Source organism: Primulina eburnea, chromosome 7 (assembly GCF_022965805.1).
Source record: "Primulina eburnea isolate SZY01 chromosome 7, ASM2296580v1, whole genome shotgun sequence".
Taxonomy (NCBI): Eukaryota; Viridiplantae; Streptophyta; class Magnoliopsida; order Lamiales; family Gesneriaceae; genus Primulina; species Primulina eburnea.
Window position 1 is genome coordinate 5501471 of NC_133107.1, and position 25301 is coordinate 5526771.

The 25301-nt window shown below is 35.0% G+C and overlaps 4 protein-coding genes across 10 annotated transcripts; 2 read left to right on the forward strand and 2 right to left on the reverse strand.

Annotated features, from left to right (window-relative positions):
* Window positions 1-33: 33 nt before the first annotated feature.
* LOC140836892 (nucleotide-sugar uncharacterized transporter 2) lies at window positions 34-2567 on the reverse strand. Of its 3 annotated transcripts, XM_073202761.1 has the most exons (8): window positions 2486-2567; window positions 2150-2250; window positions 1863-2014; window positions 1549-1757; window positions 1127-1232; window positions 889-1055; window positions 653-823; window positions 34-534 (listed from the first exon to the last, which is right to left on the reverse strand). In XM_073202761.1, exons 2-8 carry the CDS (start codon window positions 2226-2228, stop codon window positions 252-254), a joined length of 1167 nt encoding a protein of 388 aa, XP_073058862.1. In that variant the 5' UTR covers window positions 2229-2250; window positions 2486-2567; the 3' UTR covers window positions 34-251. The 3 variants fall into 3 exon arrangements, with proteins under 3 accessions (XP_073058862.1, XP_073058865.1, XP_073058863.1); XM_073202764.1 differs by lacking the exon at window positions 2486-2567 and having other exon boundaries at window positions 653-779; window positions 2150-2470; XM_073202762.1 differs by lacking the exon at window positions 2486-2567 and having other exon boundaries at window positions 1127-1220; window positions 2150-2461.
* A 1549-nt stretch (window positions 2568-4116) lies between these two features.
* On the forward strand, window positions 4117-7069 carry LOC140836894 (uncharacterized). Its single transcript, XM_073202766.1, has 2 exons — window positions 4117-6247; window positions 6690-7069. The coding sequence occupies exons 1-2, from the start codon at window positions 4403-4405 to the stop codon at window positions 6789-6791; spliced, it is 1947 nt and encodes a 648-aa protein (XP_073058867.1). The 5' UTR covers window positions 4117-4402; the 3' UTR covers window positions 6792-7069.
* Window positions 7070-9066: 1997 nt separating this feature from the next.
* On the forward strand, window positions 9067-15671 carry LOC140836895 (uncharacterized). Of its 4 annotated transcripts, none has more exons than XM_073202769.1 (17): window positions 9067-9574; window positions 9721-9783; window positions 10242-10396; window positions 10540-10653; window positions 10754-10819; window positions 11332-11415; window positions 11490-11576; window positions 12007-12098; window positions 12189-12249; window positions 12548-12607; window positions 12970-13030; window positions 13285-13392; window positions 13799-13917; window positions 14009-14080; window positions 14213-14298; window positions 14632-14728; window positions 14844-14979. In XM_073202769.1, exons 1-17 carry the CDS (start codon window positions 9385-9387, stop codon window positions 14850-14852), a joined length of 1524 nt encoding a protein of 507 aa, XP_073058870.1. In that variant the 5' UTR covers window positions 9067-9384; the 3' UTR covers window positions 14853-14979. The 4 variants fall into 4 exon arrangements, with proteins under 4 accessions (XP_073058870.1, XP_073058869.1, XP_073058868.1 ...); XM_073202767.1 differs by having other exon boundaries at window positions 9070-9574; window positions 14928-15671; XM_073202770.1 differs by lacking the exon at window positions 9067-9574 and adding an exon at window positions 10035-10102 and having other exon boundaries at window positions 9768-9783; window positions 14928-15671.
* Window positions 15672-16193: 522 nt separating this feature from the next.
* LOC140836896 (NAD-dependent protein deacetylase SRT1) lies at window positions 16194-24819 on the reverse strand. 2 transcript variants are annotated; one of them, XM_073202773.1, is made up of 14 exons: window positions 24564-24819; window positions 23766-23795; window positions 23596-23688; window positions 22555-22674; window positions 22211-22311; window positions 21971-22070; window positions 19649-19728; window positions 19229-19307; window positions 18992-19045; window positions 18576-18672; window positions 18021-18103; window positions 17538-17605; window positions 17240-17345; window positions 16194-16839 (listed from the first exon to the last, which is right to left on the reverse strand). In XM_073202773.1, exons 1-14 carry the CDS (start codon window positions 24660-24662, stop codon window positions 16534-16536), a joined length of 1416 nt encoding a protein of 471 aa, XP_073058874.1. In that variant the 5' UTR covers window positions 24663-24819; the 3' UTR covers window positions 16194-16533. The 2 variants fall into 2 exon arrangements, with proteins under 2 accessions (XP_073058874.1, XP_073058872.1); XM_073202771.1 differs by having other exon boundaries at window positions 21971-22079.
* Between the last annotated feature and the right edge of the window lie 482 nt (window positions 24820-25301).

The following is a 25301-nucleotide window of genomic DNA, read 5'->3' on the forward strand; positions in this document are numbered from 1 at the left end:
AATCACTGTTATTTCAATCACTCAAGTTGTTACAATCAAGAATATAATATAGCACTACTACATTTTGACCAGTTCATTGAACTCCTGGTACATCTTATTATGGGCAAACAGATATAGTCTGAAATCTTAAAATATCTGAGGTTTTTTTTTGTACAAAAACTATAATTTAGTTAACTAAGTAGAGTCTCCCGAGATTTTTGATTAATGTCCCTTTCCCTCTACACAAAAGGAATGGAAATAATTTTACAGTCCTAAACCGCAGCCAAGCTATCGTCAATGCCCTGTGTCTCCTCTTTGTCTTCAATGCTCTTCGGTTTTAAGGAACTCAAGTTTTGGTTTGGAAGCAGATTACTCACTTTCCCGCTTGATTCCTTCATACTTAGAGACGTGTAAACTGACATTCCACAGAGAGCTGAAACCGCCCCAAAAACACTCACATATCCTGGATCAGAACCAAAAACTAGGTACCCTCCAAGTAAAATGACACAAGTCTTGAATTGCCCTAGAACAACATGTGATGTTGCAGAAGTAGCTCTGCACAAATACAATTCAGCTGTTCAAACACTAGATGTGTACGGTATTGTCCTAGATTTGGCCTCCACGTTTCATTGGAAAGATGGATTTTGGAGTTGGTTATAGAAATAGAACTTACCCGAGTGCCAAAGCTCCAGACCATTGCAGAAGAAATCCAAGTAAAGCCGATATCAAAATTGCAGTTATGTTTTGGACATCCCATTTGAAGTATAATACCCCAGGAGGATCCAAGCATGGCATAAGAGCTAATAAGAAAAAGACGGTAACCGGGGTCGTCTTCCACATCAACCTACATTAAGTTATTTATTGTTCTCGAGTAACATCTGTGTCATTACATTTTCAGAAGGTACTTACGCAAGTGCAGTCCAATTTTCTTGCTGCTGCAGAGTAGACCATAGTATTTTGTTGATGGAACTTGGAATTATCCAGGCAACTGCAACACATGCACCAAACAGATTGAATTCTAGGTCTGTAACTGTAGCGACAGCAACACCGAATGAGACGACTATTAGAGCAACTACCTGCACATGATTTTTCTATAATTATCTTCCGGATCCAACTTCAAATTAACCAGTGAAAGAATCAAGATCACCTTTCTAAAAGAAACCGTCTTTCTGTATAGGATATACTCTGCAGTGACAATGCTTGGAGTGACAGCAATTTTAGCCATCTGGTAAAACCCAACACTGCACCAAAAACTGGATGAGGAGATGGTAAACTATTTCAAGAAACTGCGATGTAAATTGAAACTTTTCAACAATAATTTAAGAGTTTGACACACTCTTTAGCGAATAAGCTGAAAACCTGAGAACATAGACCCAAAAATAAATGTCATGCACATGCTTGTTTGCAATAAATGCCCATTGAAACATAAAGGTGATTGTCATCAAAAGTTTCAAAGTTGTAATATACTGCATGTGATCAACATTTTTGCCTTTGACACCACACCATGTTAGGAATCACTTGCCTTAAAGTTAAAGTTTATTAAAAGTAGCCTAATAGTGATTTTTGAACCTGTTATACTTCAAGCTTGTGTTTGCAAGCCCGGAAGCAAAAGCCATGACAGCACCCAAAGCAAATAATGAGGAAAAAGGCGTCGTTTTGGAAGGAGGGGCGACTGGAAGCATGGAGAGAGACTTAAAAACGGCTAGTAAAACCCAAGCAACAGAGTAGTGAATCAGTGTCAAAAAGATCGGAAAACTGAATCCAACTTTTCCCATTACCTGTACACGGTGGACGAAGTATGTGTGATTAAAACGCAATTGGTTACAGCATTACTGGAGGCAGCAGAGAAATAATTACAAGAAATTGAGGAATATAAGGCATACCAGTTTGTTTCCTAGAATTATACCAACAGCAACCATGAAGTTGAATGTCATTGCCACAACCGGTCCACAGAAACGTTGTTGTTGGCGCTTGGCTCCTTCTGAAGTCCGAAGCTCGTTATACAGCGAACTTCTGAGTTCTTCCAATGCACGACCTGTCGTGCATTGCGTAAATGTGCTTTAAACATAAACTCTTTATTCATGAGAAAGAGACTAGAACCAGGATTTCAGATGACAGGTAACTGATACATTTACAAAAGGCAACAGACTGGAAACCGAAGGGACCAAACCTGCTTCCCCTGCATCACTATCTTTTCTTTTGATTAATCTTCTGGAGTGTTGTCCCAACACGGAGTTAAATAATCCCATGGCAGATCAACTACTATCAGATCTCCACATCCATGGATGTTAATGATATACGAAACCAAAAAAAAAACTGATTAATATTAGATCATGAGAAGAACATAAAGTAAATCTACTTACGTTCTTTTTTTTTTGAAATATCCTGCCACTTATAACGAGTGTAAAACAGTTTGCTTTATTCAAGAATGTGTCAAAACTACTGTTATAAAAGTCGGATATCACGGATCTTTTGAGATCTCATTCGCTTCTCCTTTTACTCTTACCATTTAGGCCTCACCAAGAAAATGGGTAAATTTCACCCAATTCTTACAATGGATCGTTCCATTCACCTTCACCTTCACCTTCTCTCGGTAGAGTTTGTTTTATTTCAATTTTTTTTTGGTTTAATCGATTTATTTGGTTATCACTAAAAAAGTTCGGTTAAAAGGAATTTTTGTTAAAAAATGTAATATCGTTAAATCTTTCTAATAAAAATTTAGTAAGAAACAATTGGGATTTGTTGGGGTCATACAATTGAAATATCACAAAAATTAAATATAATTTTATCATAGTAGTCTCTTGTGAGACAGTCTCACGAAACTTTACATGTGAGAATTGAGATGAGTCAACCTTACCGATATTTACAATAAAAAATAATATTCTTAGCATAAAAATTAATATTTTTTCATGAATGACTCAAATAAGAGATTTGTTTCACAAACTACGACCCGTGAGACCGTTTCACACAAGTTTTTACTATTTTATTATGCCATGAAGTAAAAAATAGATCGTTTTTAATAAAAAAATTCAATTTTACTTAATTATTTAAGCTGTTATATTAATTTTTTTGATATATAAATAAGATTCTGTCAGTTCCATGCGTCCAAAAAAAATTTCGGTGCCATTATTCGGGGGAGAATTCGGTGCCATTATTTGGATGACTGTTGCATGGATACGATCATTCACATGTTCTTAAAAACTTACATTGTTACATGTCATAATACTTATATTATCTACATCATATTATAAAATAATAGTCTCTTGAAATAATTAACTTTGTGTATATTCGGTGTAACATATCTTAACCATTTTTTTAAATTTATAAAAATATTTATTATCTTTATATATCTATTACTATTATTAAGAATCTTTCTAATAGAGACAAAAAGTTGGTCTGTTTTTTGTTTTACAAATTTTGCCCTCATTTGATATCAAATTTACATTTTTGTTTTTTATTTTTTTTTTAAATTTCGAAAAACATTTCTGTTTTTTTTTAAATTACAACAATTCAAATAGCACTTTAGTCTCTCGATAATTTATCAAATTTCATTTTAGTCCATAGATAATTATAAAAAAACTGTACACACGCACCACGTGTGCAAAGAATCTAGTATACTATTAAAATTTTAGATATCATTCATAATTAAAAAAAATATACAAAAATAACTTATAATCATGGAGAAGTTGATGAAAAATCCCCGATCAAAACATTTCTTTGGGTTCACTCTCTACCCATAAAATTGTGGTACCATGTCATACAAAATGCGGTACACTTCATGTGGAAATGTGGTACACTTCATGTGGAAATGTGGTACAAAAAAAGTAACCAGATACTGAACACAAAAAAAATCGACGACTGATGACTGAAAGCCAATTTCCCGTATAATCATTCCAAACTGTGTATCGCATACAATGGACACCGTATATATATAACATCCTGGGCTCATCGAAATTTACAGAGTGAAGGAACAACGGGTGGCAGCAAGTTACGTAAGCTTTGGCCCACAATAAATGTGTCCTTTTCCGGCTCTCAGCCGACACCTTCCCTGAATGGCTCCCACGTTGGACTTATCATTTGTTTGTGATAAGCTTTTTATGCACATAATGAGTCGCCAATTAAATACAAGGAACACTGTGCGACTGCAGCGGGAATTAAAAGAATAAACCCCTAAACTTTTTCTGAATCCAGCTGTTTATCTGGGAAATATTCTTTACCATAGTAATTGTGTTGTATGTATTCGCCATGTAATGCAGGCAGGCTAATACACAGGGCCCAACCGTGTCAGCTCTCTCCTCCTTCCAACCAAATATGACCTTTACTCCGTGTGGAATCCAAAACACATGACTTTTCAAGATACTGGCAGAGAGAGCTTTATTATTTGTTCGCTTTCGTTTTCTTTATCGATAAAGATTGTTAAATAATGGAGCTGGTTGAATACGATTCAGGCTCCAAATCAGGGTCAAACAATAGCTCTCCGCCGTGGCAAGAAATGTTCCGATCTGCATCAATCAGGAAGCCTCAGACAGACCAAGCGCCAGCGCCGGCGTCCCAAGAACCTTCAGCGTCTGTGTCAGAGGATCATCAGAATTCCCTCTTCGGTGATCCTCAGGTACGCCTCGCGCTCTACATAACCATGGCACACGCAGGGCTTGCGTTCACAATATTTGTTCTTTATGGTGTTTGCAAACTTCTTGAAGATTTCTTGAGGCCCATTTTGTGGGCTGTTCTGTGTTCAATCCCTTTGAGAAGCATTCAACAAACCCTTGTCGGTTTTTGGACCGAGCCGTTAAAATTAGGCCTCACGGAGACAACCTTGGCTATTCCTGTGGCAATATTCAGGGTTTTTGTTGGGACTCTTATTGAAATTAAAGAAGGCATTTTGCGGGTTGCCCTGAGAAAGAAAAAGGTTGAATCTTTAAGGATGAAGAAGAGTGGATTTTACAAGTTGTTGAAGTGGCTTGTTTCTTTTTGGTTGTTTGTAATGGCTTATGAGCAAATTGGTGCCATAGGGTCTATGTCCCTTCTTGCATTGGGATTCATGTTTAGTGCAACTACTGTTGAGTCAACTATGAGTAGAGTTTCTACATTAAGAAGCCATAGCTTTCGCCGCCTTTCGTTCAGTGCTTTTTTCACTAGAGGCATATTGAAAAGATTGAAGACAGTAGTAGCAATTGCGTTGATTGTTGGAATTAGTGTTGGCTCATTGGCTGGCATGATTTTCTTCTCTTATAAAATAGGTGTCGAGGGAAAAGACGCTGTATTTGCTCTAAAATCTCACGTGGAAGAGAGTAATTATGCTGAGAAAATGGGGGTTAAGAAATGGATGGAGGAAAATGATGTGCCTGGAATGGTGGATATGTATTCTACGAAGTTTTACGAGACAGTCTCTGAGCAGATTGATAGTTTGGCAATGCAATATAACATGACTGAATTAGTAACTGGGATCAAGCATTTTGTGATTACTCCCTCTGGAAACTCCTCCGCCCGTTCCACAGCTCTGATAAGTCCATCCCCTTATGCTGATAAATTTTTGAGCCTGAAAAGGAGAGTTGGAGATCGAGAGTGGGGGAAAATGTACACAGAAGTGGACGCAATCTTCCGGGAATTGGTGATTACCCGAGAAGATCTCGTGGAGAAGGCAAAAGGGTTTGCTGTTCAAGGAATGAACGTGATGCAGAGTGTAGTGGTTAGCAGTACATCTATTCTTGGTGGTAGTGCAAAGCTCATGTTCTTGATTGGTAGTTCGATTGTCTCCGGTGCAGCAGAGCTACTCAACTTCTTTTCGCAATCAATGGTATTTTTTTGGGTTTTATACTATCTAATCACATCAGAGTCCGGTGGAGTCACAGAACAGGTTATGTGTATGCTTCCCATTTCACAGTCTGCAAGAACTCGATGTGTGGAGGTGCTTGACAAAGCTATCTCTGGGGTTCTTTTAGCAACAGTTGAGATTGCTTTGTTTCAAGGATGTATGACCTGGCTTCTATTTAGATTATTCTCTATACATTTCTTGTATATGTCGACTGTGCTTGCATTCATTAGCTCCTTGTTGCCGTTATTTCCTGCTTGGCTTTCGACTATTCCAGCAGCATTGCAGCTGGTACTTGAAGGAAGATATATATTAGCAATCAGTTTGTTCGTTATACATATGTTGCTTATGGAATATGGAATTTCTGAAATTCAAGAGGATGTTCCCGGTTACAGTGGTTATCTTACCGGTCTCAGCATCATCGGTGGGATGACATTGTTCTCCTCTGCTTTAGAGGTAACTTCCAATTTAAACCATTACTTGACCTTCTGCTATATCTGTTGTTTATGTAACGATTATTTGCTTTGGCAGCAGAAGTTTACATATTTTGAAAATGCTGCTGAGCTTAATTGGCATTATTATTTTCTTTTTTGGGAAATAAGGCTCAAGACTCGAAATGGAGGATATCTGTTTATTTTGGATCAGTTTAACGAAAGCATCCTAAAAAATTTGTTTGTTTTCTGGCCAACAGTTTTTTTTTTTCATCTCAATATGCTAAATCTACTCGTTTACAGCAAGATACCTCACTCTGATATCAACCATATTACTGGAATTAAATAAAAATAACTTTTCGTGTCGCTAGTTAGTATCATCCTTTTCGCGTATGAGACTCGAACAAATGGCTATGAAATTTTTTGTTTTATGTTCGATTGCAAGACTTATAGTCATGGCTGTGCAGGGAGCAATAATGGGGCCTTTGATGACAACTGTGGTGATAGCCCTAAAGAATTTATACGTGGAGTTCGTTTTGGAAGAACAACCCAAGAAGAAAAGCGAGTAGATAATATGTTCTTAGTAACATTTGTTAGTGGTTTCGATCTTGAATCGATTTTGATAGATAAAATTACAGTCCAACACAGTTTGTTTACAACATTGTTTTGATTCAGAGTGTCCCTTTTGTAGTATTTTTGTACACGTTAGTCGAGTTTGAGGATGGGGAAATTTGTAATAGAGAAGTGTATGTATATTGTCTATCAAAGGATGTATAAAGGGTGGTGTTTGATCCCCCACTGTTTTGTTACAGATTGAAACATCAGAAAATTTCGAAGTGTCACTGTTTGCCTCCTCTTAGTATACAATATGACCGTGGACGTAAAATCCGTGCATCTAGAGCAAAGGCACAATGAGGCTGATCTCTTGTTCACGGGCTCAAAACAAGCCAGGAGACAACCGTCTAGTAACCCACCACATTAGAATCACACGTGTTAGTACACATTTGAGACGAGGAATTTATTCGATGCTACACTCCAAAGGAGCGTCGAAGGACCATATGTGAAATGCATATGATCCGTTGGACGCTCCCCTCAGATTTATTCACGCTCTAAGTTGTGTATCTAGCCTTCAAACTACTTGTGCACCTTCTTGCGATTTGTTTTCAATAACTATACAGGCAAATAGGCCACAAAAAAATTTGACGTCAACTTGACTTGCTTTATGGCAAGCTTTTACAGAAAGTGTGTAGAGTTAGCTTTATGTTGCTTTATGATAATTCCTAAAAGTAGCAGTCGAGTTTGAGAGTAGAGAGGGAGTTACATGATCGAACGTTTTATTGGCTCTAAATATGACAATTTCAATTTTTGTATACTTACACATAATTTTGGTTGGTGTACTTCTCTAACTGTTTTAGCAGTGCTATCAACTCTCGAAAGTCAAAACTTCCAAAAGTAAAAATTGCTCAGAGTCGATATGTCCGAGCTTCTTTTCATATTTTTCACAATCTTTGATATGTGTTTGTAGGATGTGTATGTCGACTACGAGATTAAGAGTTACAAGAGGATCACCGAATCCATTGATGCGCATCGTAGCAAGGAAGTACAGGCAGTGCTGAAATCATTCTTGTCGAAGATTCGTCAGAGGCAAAAGTGAAAATCGAGTGTAAAGCATAAGGTCTTATCTAGAAGTTGTCACTTGGCGCAGTGACTCAATTTCTTCAGTGGCCTTTGCAAGGTCAAGTATAAGTTTTATATTTATTTTACAAGTTTATATCTGGAATTTTATATTTATTTTTTCTAAATACAAGTTTATATTTTGAATCAATCATAACTACAAATCAAAGTTCCAGATTACATTTCCGAATTATTCAAATAAAAATCTAGTATATCTAACGTACATGTATATGACTTCTAATTATGAATTTTCTAATATATCATTGTTCATTTAAGTTAACAAATTAAATCAATAGTTTTTTTTAATAAGTTCTTTTGTAAATTCATTGTTCATCTTAAATGACTAGACATTAATACATATTGAATGCATCAATTTACCAATGATTTTTCTTTATCACTATGTATTTCTTCATGTTGTTAATAAATATTTAATATTTCTATCTTATCTTATCTTTTATTTTACATATAAATACATCACTTTTATAACAAGTTGATTTTTAAATATGAACTAACAAGCATCATATATTTTCATTTAAATATGTTATTTTGTTTTTTCGACACTATTTTTTCTTTTATATATTTTTCATGTTTGCTGGTGTTTTTGTGCTTATTGTTTTTATTTAACATTGTTGGAAATATTATATTCATATAAAATTTAAACCATCATGTGTCATTTATAATACACATTGGTCCTCCAATTTTATTTCACAATAACTATAATATTTTTATTTGATTATTATTTTAATTTTTAAAACACAACTAATAAAATTTGTGAGCTCTTCAACTCTATTTTTAAGTTTTTTCATTATGCTATAAACATATTATATTATTTTTTTTTATGAATTTTATAATTTTTACATATTTAAATTAAATTATTTTGTTAATTAATATCTTTAAAGTTGTGAAACTCTTGTATTTTTTTTATGGAACTTCATTATATCTAAGATAAACAAACGCTTACATATTATATTTTCATATAAATTAAAATAATATATTTCTAGCTTCGTACTATCTTCAACAATCTCAATATATATTCAATAAAATATTTTCTTCATTATCAGCTTAGCTTCAAAATCTTCAAATCAATATTTTTCCTACATTTAACACGAATTCTAGTCATATACAAATATGTTAATATATTTTTAATATAGTATTGACATATGAGAGTGGGTTTTTTTTAGTGTATTTGTATCGGCTATAGAACCTGGATATGTCTCGTGTGTTTGTAGACAGAGATTCGGGTATGGCCGTATACATGTCTTATTTGTTATTGAGATAGACTGTGGCACTTGTAATCACTGTAGTCGGATGTTTTGCTTGTTATTGAGAGAGGCAGTAGTACTGTCGGTTGTTCTATGTTCTTGAATCCTCCAATACCCAGCGTTGTCTTCTTAATGAAAACTATTTTTTCATTAAAGAAAAAGTGTTGATGTAGATGGCCAAATATCCGAGCTTTTTCATTTTCTGTTGAAACAGAGCTGATTAAAAATGGAAGCGGGGGTACCCCTTTCCCGCTGCTCAATCCCCATTGCGGCGCGTTACTCACTTTCAGTGCGAGTCTTGAATGCCTCTGTATTTGGCGGACTTTCTTCTACTACGGCGGCGGCGGTGAAGCACAACAAAGAAAGGATTTCAAGAGACAAGTTGGATGAAGCTTCTGCCAGTAAAAAAAAGACGGGTATAGAGTTTCTTTTTCACCAGGGAGGCCAACAATCTTAATTTATTTATTCGGATGAAATTTATGTTTTCGTCTTGTTTCATTTTGTGATGATTTTTTTTGTTTGTTTTTCGTTGGGGTTAAACTTGTGCCATGCATTGCTGTAGGTCCTTCTAACCCTGTCTCCAATGCGAAGAAGCTAAATTTGGAAGTGTCGCCTCATAGAGCTGGTATGCTATTTAGTATTTAATTATTATGGTGTGTGTAATTGCGTTTCTGGGTATGACTTCTTTTAATGTTCTTAATGTTAATTGTTCATATATGTGTAGGAAATAACAATGTATTTGGTTAAACAAAGTGAATCACTTTTTAATTACACGGTAAACTATGTATATGTGTGTGATTACATGGAGTACTCATGTTTGAGGGATCCATTACATAGTTGGGGGGGTGAGCTATTGTGCATTTTTTCTCTATGTAGGAGCTCAAAATTGCAAGAGCGCAGCCAACAGAATTTAGATGAAGCATGCAGTGTTTGTATTACACTTGGTAATCACGGATGGAGATAGGTCATAAAGTTATTTTGGAATATCAGATGTTACAGAAATTTGACATTAAATTAAGATTATTGTTGTTAAATTAAAATTGAAAATATTTCATAGTTTACCTTGTTTCCTTGCTTATATAGTGTCTGCTGTGAGGTTGATGCGCATTGAGCTCGGTGGCGCATTTGCTGACCTGTTGAACGAGCAAGGCAAGGGCTCAGGGGATAATGAGATGGGATATGTTGAAAGAACTCTTGGTTTCCGTACTCGTGATTTGGAAGACAGAGATCTTCGACTGGTTTGATATGTACTTAACCTTTTACATTAAGTGTTCATGTTCAACTTGGAAGGTTGTCCATTTAAATCTTGGCTTCTTATCACATGTTGGATAAAATCATTCGGTGTTTTTACATTGTGTCTATATCTGATGATCACTTTCAGGTAACAGAAATTGTTGGGGGTACCATTCGTTGGAGAAGATATCTGGACTATTTGATTCTTTCGATGTGTCATGACGAGAAAACCTTCAGAAGCATGGAACCTCTTCTATTGCAGGTATGCGCTGCTGTTTTGTTTTGGATTATGCGATGGCTTATTTTCAACAAAATTATGTAATTAGTTTTAGAGAGTTTCAAACTTCCATATTTTTTTTTAGATTCTTCGAATTGGATTTTACGAGATTGTGAAGCTTGAAATGCCTCCTTATGCTGTCGTGGATGAGGTTGGTTGTTGCTTCACAAATGAGACTTTCTCTTGTTTTCCATATTTTTATCTACACAATACAATTGGAAATTTCTCCTCCTAAAAATGTGTATGATAATCAAGCTTATATGGGGGCATAAAACATGATAAACATATCTTTAGAATCCTTTAGATATATGACCTTACACAAAGCAAATGTACACACACATTAGGTCAGGATTCATTTTTCCCTTTTAATCATTTATAAGTTAGAGGGACACGGTGACTTTGTATTTCTGCTGTCAGCAGAGTTTAATCTTTGCAAATGCTGTTATTTTAGATATCCATATCTTTCGGACTTAAATTGCTCTTTCTCTGGATAATGTTCATCTTAATGAATAAAATATCTGATTGGATGTTTTCCCAATTTTTCCCATATGGGTGGATTTTGGAGAATGTTTATCTACTTAATGACTAAAGTTTTGTATTGTGTTTCTTGGAACTCCTTTCCTTTCCTTTTCTTGTATATTTATCATTTGCTTTATATGATAGAATGTAAAGGTTGCAAAATTTGCACTTAGAACTGGTGCTGGTAATATGGTGAATGCGGTTCTGAGGAAGCTGGTTTTGCTCAAGGTTGGGCAGTTACTATTCCCCGGTTGACATTTAGTTCCTTTCACTGCTTATAAACTTGTTTTGGGTGTGTGCAGGAAAGTAACTCTCTCCCTTTACCAAGAGTTGATGGTGATGCTAGGCAGCAAGCACGGGCCCTAGCCACAATCCATTCTCATCCTGTTGTATGTTTGTGATTTTCATCTTTTAGTTTCATAGTGCATTAGACAGCACAATCACAAATTAATGCCATTGTTTGTTCTAATAGTGCTGATCTCAGCCTGTAAAGACTACAAATTTCACTTTCTGTGTCTTTTAAAGTCTCAAAAGTTCTCAGTCTATATATTTGTAAACTTGAATAAATATTTGTTAGAACCTCTACCCTGCCATTACTTAAGAAATATATTTTGTAACCGTTGTTTTAGTTTCTATAGTCTTGTTTATGCTGTAAGTTATATCATTCCAAATGCTGCAACCTGGCTAGGTACATTTGAACTTTTTTTTATTTCAATCAAGCTGTAGATCTTGAAAGAAATTTAGCTTTATGTGATTTTACCCTTGCTTTTAGGATTCTCTCATACCTTGTGCCAAATTTTCATTGACATTCTTCTCCAGTGGATGGTGAGACGATGGATGAACTATTTTGGGCTTGAAGAGACTATAAAGTTAATGATATGGAATAACAGTGATCCTTGTTTCAGCATCAGGTTTCTTTTTTTAACCTATTGAAACCTTATTTGTTTTCTCAAAAGCTGGAGATTGAATGTTGCTCCCTATCCTTTTAACGAAAAATTCAGAGCAAACACGGGCAAAGGATTCACAAGGGCTGATCTAGTAACAAAACTCGAAGAGTTGAAGGTTGTTGCTCAACTTTGTCATTAACAATGAGTTTTCTGACTCTCACTCACGCGCCCCCTAGTCAATTTTTTTACTGAATATTGTTAGTCATGTTTAACTTTAAATGCTAAAAAGCAAGCAAGGTAGACATAATACCATGGAAATTCTTTGCACTCAGGGTCTATGTTAACCAAACCTCTCTTTCATCATAGCTTCCTTATAACCTTTTGATTCCATGAGGTGCAAGTGATTGGAGAGAAGGTGATATGCATTAGCACAGCAACTGATACCTTTTCCCCACTTTTTCGCTGAACTTTAGGTTCTATATGAAAGCTCTCATCACTTGGATGATTTTGTCCGAATAAGAGCTGGATTGCAGGTGAGATCCTTGCATTATGCATGAGATTTTCCTTTTTTTCGTTTTTGGATTGATGATGCAAATCTAGCTATCTTTTCACAATTTACACCATCATCCTGATATCCTAAGAAACAATTTGTGAGATGGGCTGTCACCCTAATGGTTCTGGAAATTTTTTGTGCCAATTTTGGTTGCAACTCATCTTTTTTCTGTTTTGGAAGATTAATAACTCTTAAAGAAAGTAGAAACATATAGACGTATCATTAGGACAAACATTTACAAATATTAATGCCTGCTGTTCTGTTCGTAACTTTTTTGACCAGTTTTTTGCTATTGTGTGGTGCCTTAACCAGTGTTGATTATTTCACATTTACTTCTTATAGGTTGTCTTACAAGCTGGATTGCTGAAAAATGGTTTCTGTTCAGTCCAAGATGAGAGTGCGGGTAATCTCCACTATCAAATACTTAGTTATAGATTTAACTGCTACTTAACATAAATGCTTCGTTTTGTTAGAGTTATCCTATGTGCTTTTACTTTATTTGTTTTCCTAGGAAAGATTTTATATTGTGCGAGTTCTCAATAAAAACCTTTGTTTCTCTAGTAGTTGGGACTATGCCTTATAATTCCTGTGAATTCTGTCATTAAACCTGGAAGATCCCATTATTCCTCTGTGCACCAATGAGAACTCTTGGTGCAGGCTTAGTGGTTGCTGTTGTGGATCCACAGCCTGGGGAGAATATTATTGACTGTTGTGCTGCTCCTGGAGGAAAGACACTTTTCATGGCTTCACATCTGAAAGGACAAGGTAGATCCTTGAGGAATAAAGCTTAGCGGTTTTTCAATTAAATGATAGATGATAATGATTTGTCAAGTTCCTGGAAGGTAAAAGAAACATATTCTTGATAAAAATAATGAAAATCCCGTGTTTATTTATTCATCCCTTGAGAAAATCCTGAAATCTTGTCTTTCTTCATTTGATACTTCTCTTTTACAATATAGTAAATGATACTCTCCTGCTGTACTTTTTTCGTCTTCAAAACTTATACTTGCCTCACCTAAAAAATTTCTGGTATAATGTAAAAACGAAGTGCGTTCGGGAATTGCAAACTAAAAATTACCACGCCATATAGTAAGGCACCAGTGTGTGGTAAAGACCATTTGTTTTAGCAATGGAGCTATGATAATATTGAAAGGATTTGCTTTATTGTCAGGTAACATATGTGCTATTGACATAAACAAAGGTAGATTGAGAATACTCAAAGAGACAGCCAAATTGCATGAAGTTATTAATGTTGTCACTACTATTCATGCTGATCTGCGGGAATTTTCTGTAAGGATTTCTCTTACTACTTTTATCAGTATCATTTTGATGCTAAGAAAAATAAACAATAATTAAGTTTCATTTGTGTCAAATTGTTCAGGACAGTAATAGCTTGAAATTTGATAAAGTTTTGCTGGATGCTCCATGTTCTGGATTGGGTGTTCTCTGCAAGGTGCTTACTTTCTTTAAATTTTTATGTTTTGTCGTACCACTTTCTTTAAATCTTCATATTTTTACTTTGGTCTTGTACGTTATTTTTTTTGTGATTGAGAAATTTCAATATTTTATTTCTTGATTCTTGCAGAGAGCAGATTTGCGTTGGAATAGGAGATTAGAAGACATGGAACAACTTAAAACTTTGCAGGATGAGCTTCTTGATTCAGCCTCCACGTAAGTTACAACTGTTTTGTTCACTTATATAGCTTGCTAGTTGTTGCTATTTGACCTGCAAGAATATAAAACAACAGGAATTTGCTCGACTCCATCGTATATGATGACTGTGAAATGTCGTAAATGTTGCGATAGAAGAATTCACACTAGCATTTGCTTACACATCATAGCATAACTATTCTTATCTCGTCATTTGAGGTGGAGCTTTGAGTATCTTCATTGTGAAGATTTATTTTCATCAAGAAAGTAGGATTTTGAACTTCAGCTTGGATGGTATTATTGAAGCAATTTAGTCGTCTTATATTGCCCGTTTCATTTTTCTGCATCTTGCAGCTTGGTGAAGCCTGCTGGAGTACTGGTATACAGCACCTGTTCAATTGATCCGAAGGAGAATGAAGAAAGAGTGGCTGCTTTTCTTCTCAAACATCCGGTAACCATTCCCCTTTATGCATCAAGTAGTTTAACAGTTAGTTTCTTTCACAATTTAGAGAGATGCGGGTTATTAATGTTATACTGTGATATGAGATCCATGATATAATTTGCAGGTGCTTTAATCAATCATAATGTGCCTTTTGAATGTTCTCATCTCCTTTCTACACCGTGACCGAAAATAGTGCATTCATTCGCAGGAGTTCTATGTAGACCCAGTCCACAAATACGTACCTTCAAGTTTTGTTACAGAAGATGGATTCTATAGGTCCAATCCTGTCAAACACTCACTTGATGGAGCCTTTGCAGCTCGTCTTCTGCGATCTAGATGAGTTATTGGTCAATGGTCATGGATTCATTATGTGGGTTCATTGGATCCTAAGATGAAATGGTTGTAATTTTGCTTGCACGTGCTTTTTTTGTGAGAGCAGCATACTGCATATTACTGCGCGAGCTATTAGGGGAAAATGGTAGACATAGGGGAGGATAGAGAGGGAGGTGATCTCACGTAAAAAGAATTTGAAAATTTATGTATAATTTTTTTTAGACTTCCTCCTTCCATCACCTATAGAGACATGAAATTGAGCTGCCTCCCTACCTCAATTTTCTTGATTTACTCCCCGCTATACTTTGAAATTCTTTGATGGCCAAGATGTTATTACACAATCTTCAGACCTCAAGTTTCCCATTAGTATATGCCTACTGAAGTTCATGGAATGGACACAAAAGTATTTAATCACTACACGAGCAGAAGGCGTTTCTCCTGTACCCCCGGAGTAAGAGCTCGCTTCATGAGAAGAGCTGCTCGTACGAACTTTGAACAACAGATGATGGAAGACAGGGATCAGTACCTGGCGATTTAATTATCATTCACTTATTCCCTTCTCGAACATACAAGAGTATTAATATGATGATGAAGATATATGCTCATATAATTTTTAGCATATATTGTTGAATGAAAATATCCCATGATCTAGTTTTTTAAAACAAAGAAAAAACTAAAATAATACTTTTCACCTGAAACTTTAAAGTTTAAACTAAGTAAAAGGTTTTGATTCTTTAAATTTTTAGAAATATATTATGTTATTTTTAGGTTGCATTTGAATTCAAATATTTTTTAAGCAAATGTATTTTTCTATAAAAAAACGAAATAACTTTCGGCAGAAACTGTTGTTTCTTGCTGAGGCAGGCTTTACGGGGAAAATATTTTGAAAATATAAATTTGTACTGATATGTGTGTGTGGTGGGTTTTGAGCTTCTGTTTCAATCTCAATATGTTAATGTGCCTATAAAAACTCTTTTCACAATTCTATTCAAACACATAATTACTTTTGTTCTCAAAAAGTACTATTTGATGAATAACTATTTTTAAACCAATTATTTCTTATAAACGAGCTCACGATATGATACAATTAACTAAACAAACCGAACAAAGTTTACTTTCAAGTTCAAAATATACTGCAAAATATGCGGAATTATAAATAATCTCACTTTACTAGCGGACGAAATTCTTTGCCTCGATAGGTACCCCAACGTGGGATACTATTTGATAGAAATACAACTTACATACAAATTTAACGTTGGACATTTGCATTTCCAAATGTCTTAAAAGTTACAAAAGCTGATTTTCCAGTAACCTATCAGGACTGAGTGCCATCTGCCAAAAATACGCTCAGAACCCATTACTTGAACTTCATATCTAGTAGAAAAACTAGTAAGAAGATAAAGACATAAAAGAAATATCCCAATTCTACCAAACCATACTGCAGCTATATACAAAGCAAAACCAATGTTCAATTAACCTTGCTATCTATGCCTATGATGATGCTTTCGCGCCTTTGTACGTTTCCATGATATCCCACAGTCGAATTTGTATCCATCTCTTCTTTTAAGCGAGCCATTTGTAATAGAAGATGATTCTGTAGCCTCTGAAGAACTCCCATACTCGGTTATGTTTGTGACGATTGCATGGACAATAATGTTACTTTTGGGGACTAAAACCATTTGTCTCTCGACCACCGTTGTCTGCCCACAACATTGATCTTCGATAGCTTTGTGTTTTAGGTTATGAATGATGGAATCCTTGTCTTCATTTAACAGTTCTGTTGGGATCTGAAGAAAATATTTGATGTGTATAAGCACAGCAGAGATTGAACGTAATAGAGTGACCACAAAGTTTTGCTACAAGATTAGCAAAATATGCTAATTACACTGGATCAATCTACAAACCAGTAAGGGATGATCCCTCGAGTTTTTTTAAAAACTAAAATGAATTTTTTTCTAAAAATAATACCCTCCACCCAACAACCAGCTTCCATTGACCTCTCCCCCCACCCTCCCCCCCCCCCCCCCCCCCCCAACGCCCCACCATAGGAGTTCCAAAGCAACAAAAACAGTAAACCACAGCCGAAAGCTCCACGAGTCATCAGTCACGGCATCATTTAGTGCAGAAAGGTAATAATCAAAAGAAAAGAATAAATAGTTACAAGATCAATGAAAAAAGCATTCTCACCTCAAAGTCAACCGGGATCTTGAGTTCCACATATGAACACTTGCAACCAGAGCTTAAGTTCAGGTTCAAAATAATATCAAAAGGTTTTGTGGCCTTCACAGTTCTCCTGATAAATCCGGTAGGACATAAAGAATTCTGAATTTAATATCACTATAAAAAAACATAGAAGTTAACTGGCTCCTCCTGGTATCACTAGAATAAATTCCATATATTAGATGCCATAGAAACAGTGATACCACAAGATTATTTGGTTCAATACATCTAAAACCATGCTAATTACAGAAAACAAAGGAGGTACCTTTTAAGCTGAAGAGGTTTTTCATTTAGAATTGCTGCCTTCATATTTAAACTTTCCGAAAAGGAGACCTGCAATTCAGGCACCACAGTTAATGACAGCCCTAAGGATAACCAGAAAATTACAGAACCTAATACCAATTAAATACTACTAGATCAAAACCCCTATTAGGGGAACATAAAATCCAGTGGAATCCAAAATAGACGAGAGGGGGCTTAAATTCTAGATTTAGAAAGCACATCAGCAAAAACACTCTAAATGACTGAATGGAATCATTAAACATGAAGATGTGAACCAGCAAAAACATTTTGCTCGTTTTAAAAAAATGATATGACATGGATTGTTTCTCTCTTATTAACATTCTGCTCATTTTAAAACAATGATATGACCTTGATTTTTTCTCTCTTATTAGGTCGCAAATCAAGGTATTTCAAGCTGTGCAAAACATTTATGGATTTGGGGAAACGAAACATAGAACTCGCTCACCTCAACAGATTTGATAAAAGGTATCGGAGCTTGTGTCCCATGCACACTTGCTATTCTGAGGGTCCAGTTCCAATATTTTTTATCTAAAATATAAAGTGTGCTATCAAAAAACAACCAAGCATAAAATATGTGCGAAACCATCAGTCAGCTTGGAGTTAAAAATTTTTAATTTCCAATAAAAGCATCATAGAGAAATAAAGAATCAGATGAAGATACTTTTACACGGGCTCTTATGGTATATGTTAGGGTAAAGTGGCTGACATTGTTCTGTATTATCCACAGATAAGAAACATATGAAAATGCATACTGTAGATTTCTTTAAACTCCAGATACCCCACGAAATGAAAGTGTATTTATTCTTTACATAAGTTATCTCAACGAAAAACTTTTTTGACTAAAGAAAACTAGGATACCATGTAAACAGGCCCAGGTGCAATGGGATCAACTTGTAATGCATGTTAAAGCTATATAAAACAAACTTGAATGTACTCTTAACAAATTTAGAGCAGAGACATATAAGGAGAAAGAGAATCGGCATAATTTAAGAGAAATTACCTAAACTTAAGGCCTGAGTCAAAATGATCTGTAAAAGATCAATCCTAACAAATGGTGGGATACACATATCGAGAATGTTCATAACCCCTGTAATCACCTGTTTAAGGAGATTTTAGCCACCAGTTCCACCAATTGACTAAAAAGAATTGATACATATTTGTATGAAAAAGTGATGCGGTTAGCATGGAGAGAGAAATTACAAGGCAATTTAAGGAAAGGAAATGTTGCAAGACATAATTACTTTAAACTTAGAATTTCCATTGAGTTATCTAAGTGCTGTAGCTCTTTTATGTTCATTTATTCTCCACATCCACCACTTTTACCAATGACAATTAGTTTATTTGAAAGGTATACAAAGTGTGCTCTTAAAGGATTAACTCGAACAAGAAAATAAAATTGGCAGGACAACAATTCACCTTGTCTACATATCCATGGATCACCAAATTTGCTTTCTTATCTTTCGGGGTTTTCTGTAAATTCAAAAAATGCAGAAACTTTTATCCAAGATGAAATGAATCTCATCTAATGCGCAAGATAACATGTACAAGTCTTAAAGCACATTAATTTTTTCTTTCATAATATGGAACTTCAAAATCAGTACGACGAAGCTTGTTAACAAGCTATGTCATAGATGGCTGTAGAAGGCAGTTTACCTGAAGATTAACGATTGCAATCTTTCCCCCGCCCTTGAGACACTTTAAGGGCAGATTACATGCCGGAGTAATCTGCAAACTGTAGAAAACAACATAGCTCACAAAAGATATAATTGGATACAGACCATACAACTTCCATATAATAAAAAGAAAACATTGTTGCACAGAAAGAAACATGAAAAGAACTCGATGAAAGACTGCAGACACTATCAATCATATAGTAGTCAAAATCCAATATCCGTAAAAATTATCGAGTATTTGAGCCGTTGAAGAATAAATATTCCATTTAGTATATAATTAGAAAACACATCAAATACTTTAATTAGATGTCAAGAATATCTTTTAAGATATTGGAAAGAGCATCATTCTGAAATGAAAGAGAATACAGACACATTAACACTCAGGCTTCAGCAAATATACCTCGTTCCCAAACATAGTACGACATCAGCAATTTTGCAGTGCTTTTCTGCAGGATCCATCTCCTTCGGTGGCAAAGCATCCTGGAATGTAAAATATAAATAATTAGGTAATGACTATATCTCGTCTTTGGATAATGCCAATACATAACTGCAGCTAGTGCTCCCTTTTGAACTATTAAATCTGGATCCTGTATTGGTCGTGTCATTCATATCACAATTGTGTGCCTTAAAAAGTACTTCAGCACAATGTTTAAACAAGGGTTTTTGGATCTTTAATTCTGACAATAAGCTTACAAATCTAAAAAAGTTTTGTAGAGTATGGAACTGGGTAAAATTTCAATGAACATAGCTTTGAACTCCAAAAATAAGATGTCGAGTAGGGATGACAATAGGTCCGGTCTAACGGGTACCTGATCTGTTTGGGGTGGGTACGAGTATGAAAAAACAGGTATCGGGTCAGGTATGTGTATTAAATTTTGGGTCCTTGCCGTAACGGGTCTTATAGGACCAGACCCATAACCGTGTTTGACCCGATAGGATTTTAAGCAATATATTTGTATGTTTTTATATTTGTAAAGTTCAGAATGATGCAAATGGTAAATTTACTTTTAATTCTACTTTTTATAATAAACTAATAATATAGCAAGCTATATTATTTTACAAATTTCGATCATTTTTTTTGTTTATTTATAAAGAGTAAAAATCATCAACATTACCTACAATGTTTGATGATTATAAAAAACGTCAAGAAGAATGTGATGACTAATTAATTTGATCGAGTTGATTTTGTAACAAGATTCTAAACTTGGACTACTTTGTTTATTTTTTGTTATCATTATATTAACTAAAAGTTAGAGATATCAAATATAGTGTAAATATAAGTGTATGTACGGTCTAACCAGTTAGACTTTGGGTATAGGTCGGGTCAAATATGCGTTTAAGTTTTAACGGGTCGAGTGAGTATGGGTCCTTTATATTTTTAATGGGTTGGGTCTCGGGTCCTAGTAGACCCATCCCATACCCGACCCAATATCATCCCTAATGTTGAGAGCTCATAACCTCTCTAGAAAAGCAAGGAAACTCTTACGTTTTCTATAAAACACTTACATGTTCCTTTCCTTTAACTTAACTAATTTAGATCACTGTTAACCTTACTTACTGACCAAAACCAATTTCAAGCTCTAAAAGCTTATCTTTTCCAAACAAAACTAGAGTATTCAGACAATACCTACCATCTCCTATGATTAAAGAACATATTACAACTCTCCAAGAATTTGTAGGCTGTTTCCATGATAATTTTAGAACTTCTTAGAACAAATTTTTCTTCACTCCTAGAAAGAACCAACAAGACTCATTTTCATGATATCACTAATCAACTGCCCATATACGGGCGATGCACAAATTCACAATGAGCGATCAAGAGTGAAAACATTCTTATTGCTTTGAAAATAACTGAGTTAGTGCATCATGTGAAGCACCCTCTTGAATATCTGTATCATGTACCCAACTTAAATGCAGGTGCTGACACTTGCAATAGGCATAGAGCATTTCAACATTACACTATAGGGTGTCACAACTAGCTCAAATTGTAAACAATGTTCCACCACCCAAATAAGGCTTAATTTAAAATATTTGACTTGAACCTGAGAGTTTCAAGTTTTAAAGAAGAATTCTGAACATTTCTTATGCTCTTTCTTTTACACACGTTCCATAATTTGAATTTTTTGCTAAAAACAAAACTCTCAAGATTTCCTCTTATGAGACTCCATTGAAACAAAACATCTTTTGAATAATCAGAAATAACATGTTTATGCTCACGAAGACCTTTGAATTAGGGGTGTAAAACCGAGTCGGTTTGCGAGCTTTAGCAGCTGGCTCAAAAAATATTTGATTTGTATTCGAGCTTATCAAATTTGAGCCAAACTCGAACATGTTCTAACTTTTTTCGAGTCGAACTCGAGCCCAAATTATTTTGTTTAATAGTTAATGAGCCAGCCGCAAACCTTAATATTTTATTAATATAATACAATTATATAAAAAATAAATAAATTTTGAGACTTTCGAGTACTTATTTTTGAGCAATAATTCTAATAGTTCGCGAACATATTCAAACGAGCTCGAACTCGAACTCGAGCATTAAATTCGAACCGAATCGGAGTCAAAAATTTTAACATTTTCGAGCTTCAAATAGAACTCGGACTCGAATAGAACTAATTCGAGCTGAATTTGTGCCTTAAATTTTTGTCATATTTGGCTTGATTCGGTTCGTTTACGGCCCGGCCATACTTTTATATAAAGAACTTTCCCAAACACAAACCAGTACCTCCCAATCAAGAACAGTGTCCCTCAATTTTGAGCCACAGCTTGCCTTGGAGCAACGGCGTCCAGTTTCTTTCAATCCAATTGTCTCAATTTCGAAGTCCCTAAAATATCTTCACAGGAAATAGTTATTAAGAATAAGCAATGACCAAACTTCAGAGATAACATTCTAAGTAAACCAAAAGGACAATATCTATAAAGTGACACAATATCAAATATAATGAAAAATAATTGCAAGGCTTACTCAGCTCCACATGACGAGCAAAGTTCCATAAATGAATTTCCATGTAATTCAGCGAGCTTTCCCCGTGATATTCCAGAACGAAGATGAAGGCCATCAACGTTCTAGCATATTCAAACAAGGGAACAAACAAAGACTAAGTCAAAAATGATAAAATGATGGGTATCAAGGCATCAAATGGGCACGTTAAGTTATAAAATACTCTGCAGAAAATTGAATCGAGGAAAATTTCAAAAGCAGAACACCATTGAATAGAAAATCTCAATTATTTAAGAGTCACTGAAAGAGGGCTGCATATTAATAATGTGATATGCAGCATTGCTCTGTGGTGAAGAAAGATGCACCACCTGACTGATAAGGAACTTCAGAATACCAGCCTTCTCTAGTTCAACCAATGCCATATGAGTTATGCTTGGGGTTGCACGATGGAAAGGTAGAGAAGCTTCCGGTAAGGCTTTGCCTTGGCGCTGTGAACCAGAGGAAGTCAATCAGAAAAAGCTGCAGTCATGTTTAATCGAATTTAAAGACAATTTACATAAAACAATGTTAATCTTTTGTACATTCTATAAGATGTCAGATAAAATGAAACTAGATATAAGCTAGGGTGCTGTCCACAAACTCAAGTGTTGAGTATGATTATGTGCTCCTATGAGAGGTTGTCAAATATCATCCTATATTAAACTGGTTGAGTAAATGGTCAATGGATTGGTTAAATTTTTTCCATCTGAAGAATTTTAACAAGCACTGAATTCAAAATATATTTTTAAGTAAAATTATTTTCCGGGTAAGGTGATCGCTGATTCTTTCTGGAAATTTCCCTTTCTCACACTCATGTTAATAGCAAATCTACTATTTCCAAGTGTAAAGATTCTGAACCTGTGTCATGTACCATTCCATGATAATGAAAGACAAAAAAGACATATAAGATATTGAGATGCTTTGGATGCTAACTAAAAGTCTCTGTTGAGGAAAGACGAGAGAGAGAGAGAAGGTCTGACATCCATCAGTATGCCTCTAAATCTTTCGATCCAGTAAAAATTTATTTGAGCTAATCATCTTATGAAAACTCATACTCATCCTACACAAGTCAAAGGGAAAAAGAGACATGTGAAAGAGTGCCATTTCATTTGTGATCTATCCATGAACCAGTGAACCTGACCGGAGACCGGAACCAACTGATTTGTAGAATCATTGGATTAATTGTTTTTCGGTGTGAATTACACTTAAATTTGGATTTGGCCATATTTGATACTATTTCCTTGTCTTGGAAGTTTCAAACAACAGATTTAGAAATATACGATAGGATTAATAAAAGGCTCTGCACTCGCTAAATCATGGCACAACGATTTTTTAACATGACAAAAGGCTGCCATATTTACAAACATTACCTGAAGAGTCCATATGCCCTTGGGGCCACGAAAGTCAGGTATGCCACATGAGGTAGATATCCCTGCTCCTGTAAATACAACTAAGTGCTTGCTCTGCACGAATATAGGAGGATCGAGATTTTAATCCCAAGAAGCAAAGTGGACAACAAACGAAAACTGTACAGACAAACCTTTTGTATCATCACGGCAAGCCGTTCAATCTGCAAATGGGAACATAAACTTCAGCATTTTACGAACTCAAAACAGGGAACAAAACATCACGTCATGTTATTCAAGAAATGCAAGGCTCTTATACGTAAAACCTCTATCAAGTTTGAATATACTGAGTATTTCAAAAAGGAAAGGAAAAAAAGTTTTGGATACATGAGCAATAGTTTAAAAAACATATTTATCGAGCAGAGCTTGTATATATTTTTAAAAATAGTTATATATTTTTGTACACATTTCTTGCTTCGTCTTTTTTAGGGTACTAGCTTGTTTAAAATTAAAGAATCCAAATCAAGCACCAAATTATTTTTTTAATAAAATGCTGTTTCTTTACAGAGACAACATTTCATCCAATTTACAATCCATGCAGTTCATCAACTACATTTGATCTTTAGCTCCCCAAGTACACAAGAAAGAAATAAGATCTCTGAAACAAACTTCCAGGCCCACCATCGGTTCATATATGAAATTTTAGCACGAGTATTTTCTATGAAACCAAAGACCCAGAAATCAGATCTCACCCATGAACAGGACACAACAGTTTCAGAGCATCAGATTAAGCATATGACGGAAAGAAGTGAGCCCACATACAGGGGAAGAAGATCTAGACGACTAATTAAAGCAATGCTAATGCTAACGCTAAAAAGATGGATCGTAAGAGCCACAACCGACAACAGTGACAATTATAGTCAAGAAAAATTAAAAACCAGCACCCCCGAAAAAACAAAATGATACAAGGAAAAAGAGGAAATAAGTCGTACTTTCTCTTGCAAGACATGCGGTGGGTCAAAGAACTCGTCCATTCCGACGTTGCCCACATCTTCTATGTAAGAAAGCTTCTCGGCATACCCCAGAGACATGGCTTCTTCACTCAGTTTCCCCTTTCCTTTTCGTTTTTCTTCTCTCTCTCGATTTCGGAAAGCAGCGATCAAAAATGTCGGAACACCACCAGGCTCAATTGCTGTGGCCGTGTGCTACGGCAGCACTCTTTTGGTACCAGGTAAACAACATAAATAATAAATAAATTATAGTAAAACAAAATTACTTCGATTGTTTTAAGGAAAACTCAGCCAAAATCAACTATAAATAAAATTATTAAAAGAATGATAAATATTTTGGTTTCATTTTTTTTAAGTACGAAAAACTCTGCAAACATTATGAATTGTTATTTATTTATAATGATATTCTTTCAGTTACATATCAATAATAAATATATCAAATGCGACATATTTTATTTTATAAATAAATTAAAAAAGACGAAAAAATAACAGTTATAAAATAAAATAACAATTAATAAGCGTATGAGACTTATTTTATAAACTCAGAAGCGCAAAATAATTAAAAAAAAGGCAATGAAATGAAATCCAACCAAATAACTATTAAAAAATATATTTATTTTACATAAATATTTACTATAGATGAAAAAAATACTATAAACGCATAAAACACGTGCTCGAAAAAAATTAACTTGTGTTGTATATACATCAGATGTAAACTGA

Excerpts from the sequence above, each read along its gene's own strand:
- LOC140836892 (XM_073202761.1), bottom strand. The coding sequence starts at position 2,228 with ATGGGATTATTTAACTCCGTGTTGGGACAACACTCCAGAAGATTAATC. Across the intron at positions 2,015-2,149 it reads TAGTGATGCAGGGGAAGCAG|GTCGTGCATTGGAAGAACTC; the intron begins GTTTGGTCCCTT and ends AATGCACGACAG. Across the intron at positions 1,233-1,548 it reads ACAAGCTTGAAGTATAACAG|TTTTTGGTGCAGTGTTGGGT; the intron begins GTTCAAAAATCA and ends CTCCTCATCCAG.
- LOC140836894 (XM_073202766.1), top strand. The coding sequence starts at position 4,403 with ATGGAGCTGGTTGAATACGATTCAGGCTCCAAATCAGGGTCAAACAAT. Across the intron at positions 6,248-6,689 it reads TGTTCTCCTCTGCTTTAGAG|GGAGCAATAATGGGGCCTTT; the intron begins GTAACTTCCAAT and ends ATGGCTGTGCAG.
- LOC140836895 (XM_073202767.1), top strand. The coding sequence starts at position 9,385 with ATGGAAGCGGGGGTACCCCTTTCCCGCTGCTCAATCCCCATTGCGGCG. Across the intron at positions 9,784-10,241 it reads AGTGTCGCCTCATAGAGCTG|TGTCTGCTGTGAGGTTGATG; the intron begins GTATGCTATTTA and ends TTGCTTATATAG. Across the intron at positions 14,299-14,631 it reads CTTCTTGATTCAGCCTCCAC|CTTGGTGAAGCCTGCTGGAG; the intron begins GTAAGTTACAAC and ends TGCATCTTGCAG.
- LOC140836896 (XM_073202771.1), bottom strand. The coding sequence starts at position 24,662 with ATGTCTCTGGGGTATGCCGAGAAGCTTTCTTACATAGAAGATGTGGGC. Across the intron at positions 19,046-19,228 it reads TTGCAATCGTTAATCTTCAG|AAAACCCCGAAAGATAAGAA; the intron begins GTAAACTGCCTT and ends TTGAATTTACAG. Across the intron at positions 17,346-17,537 it reads AAACCTCTTCAGCTTAAAAG|GAGAACTGTGAAGGCCACAA; the intron begins GTACCTCCTTTG and ends CGGATTTATCAG.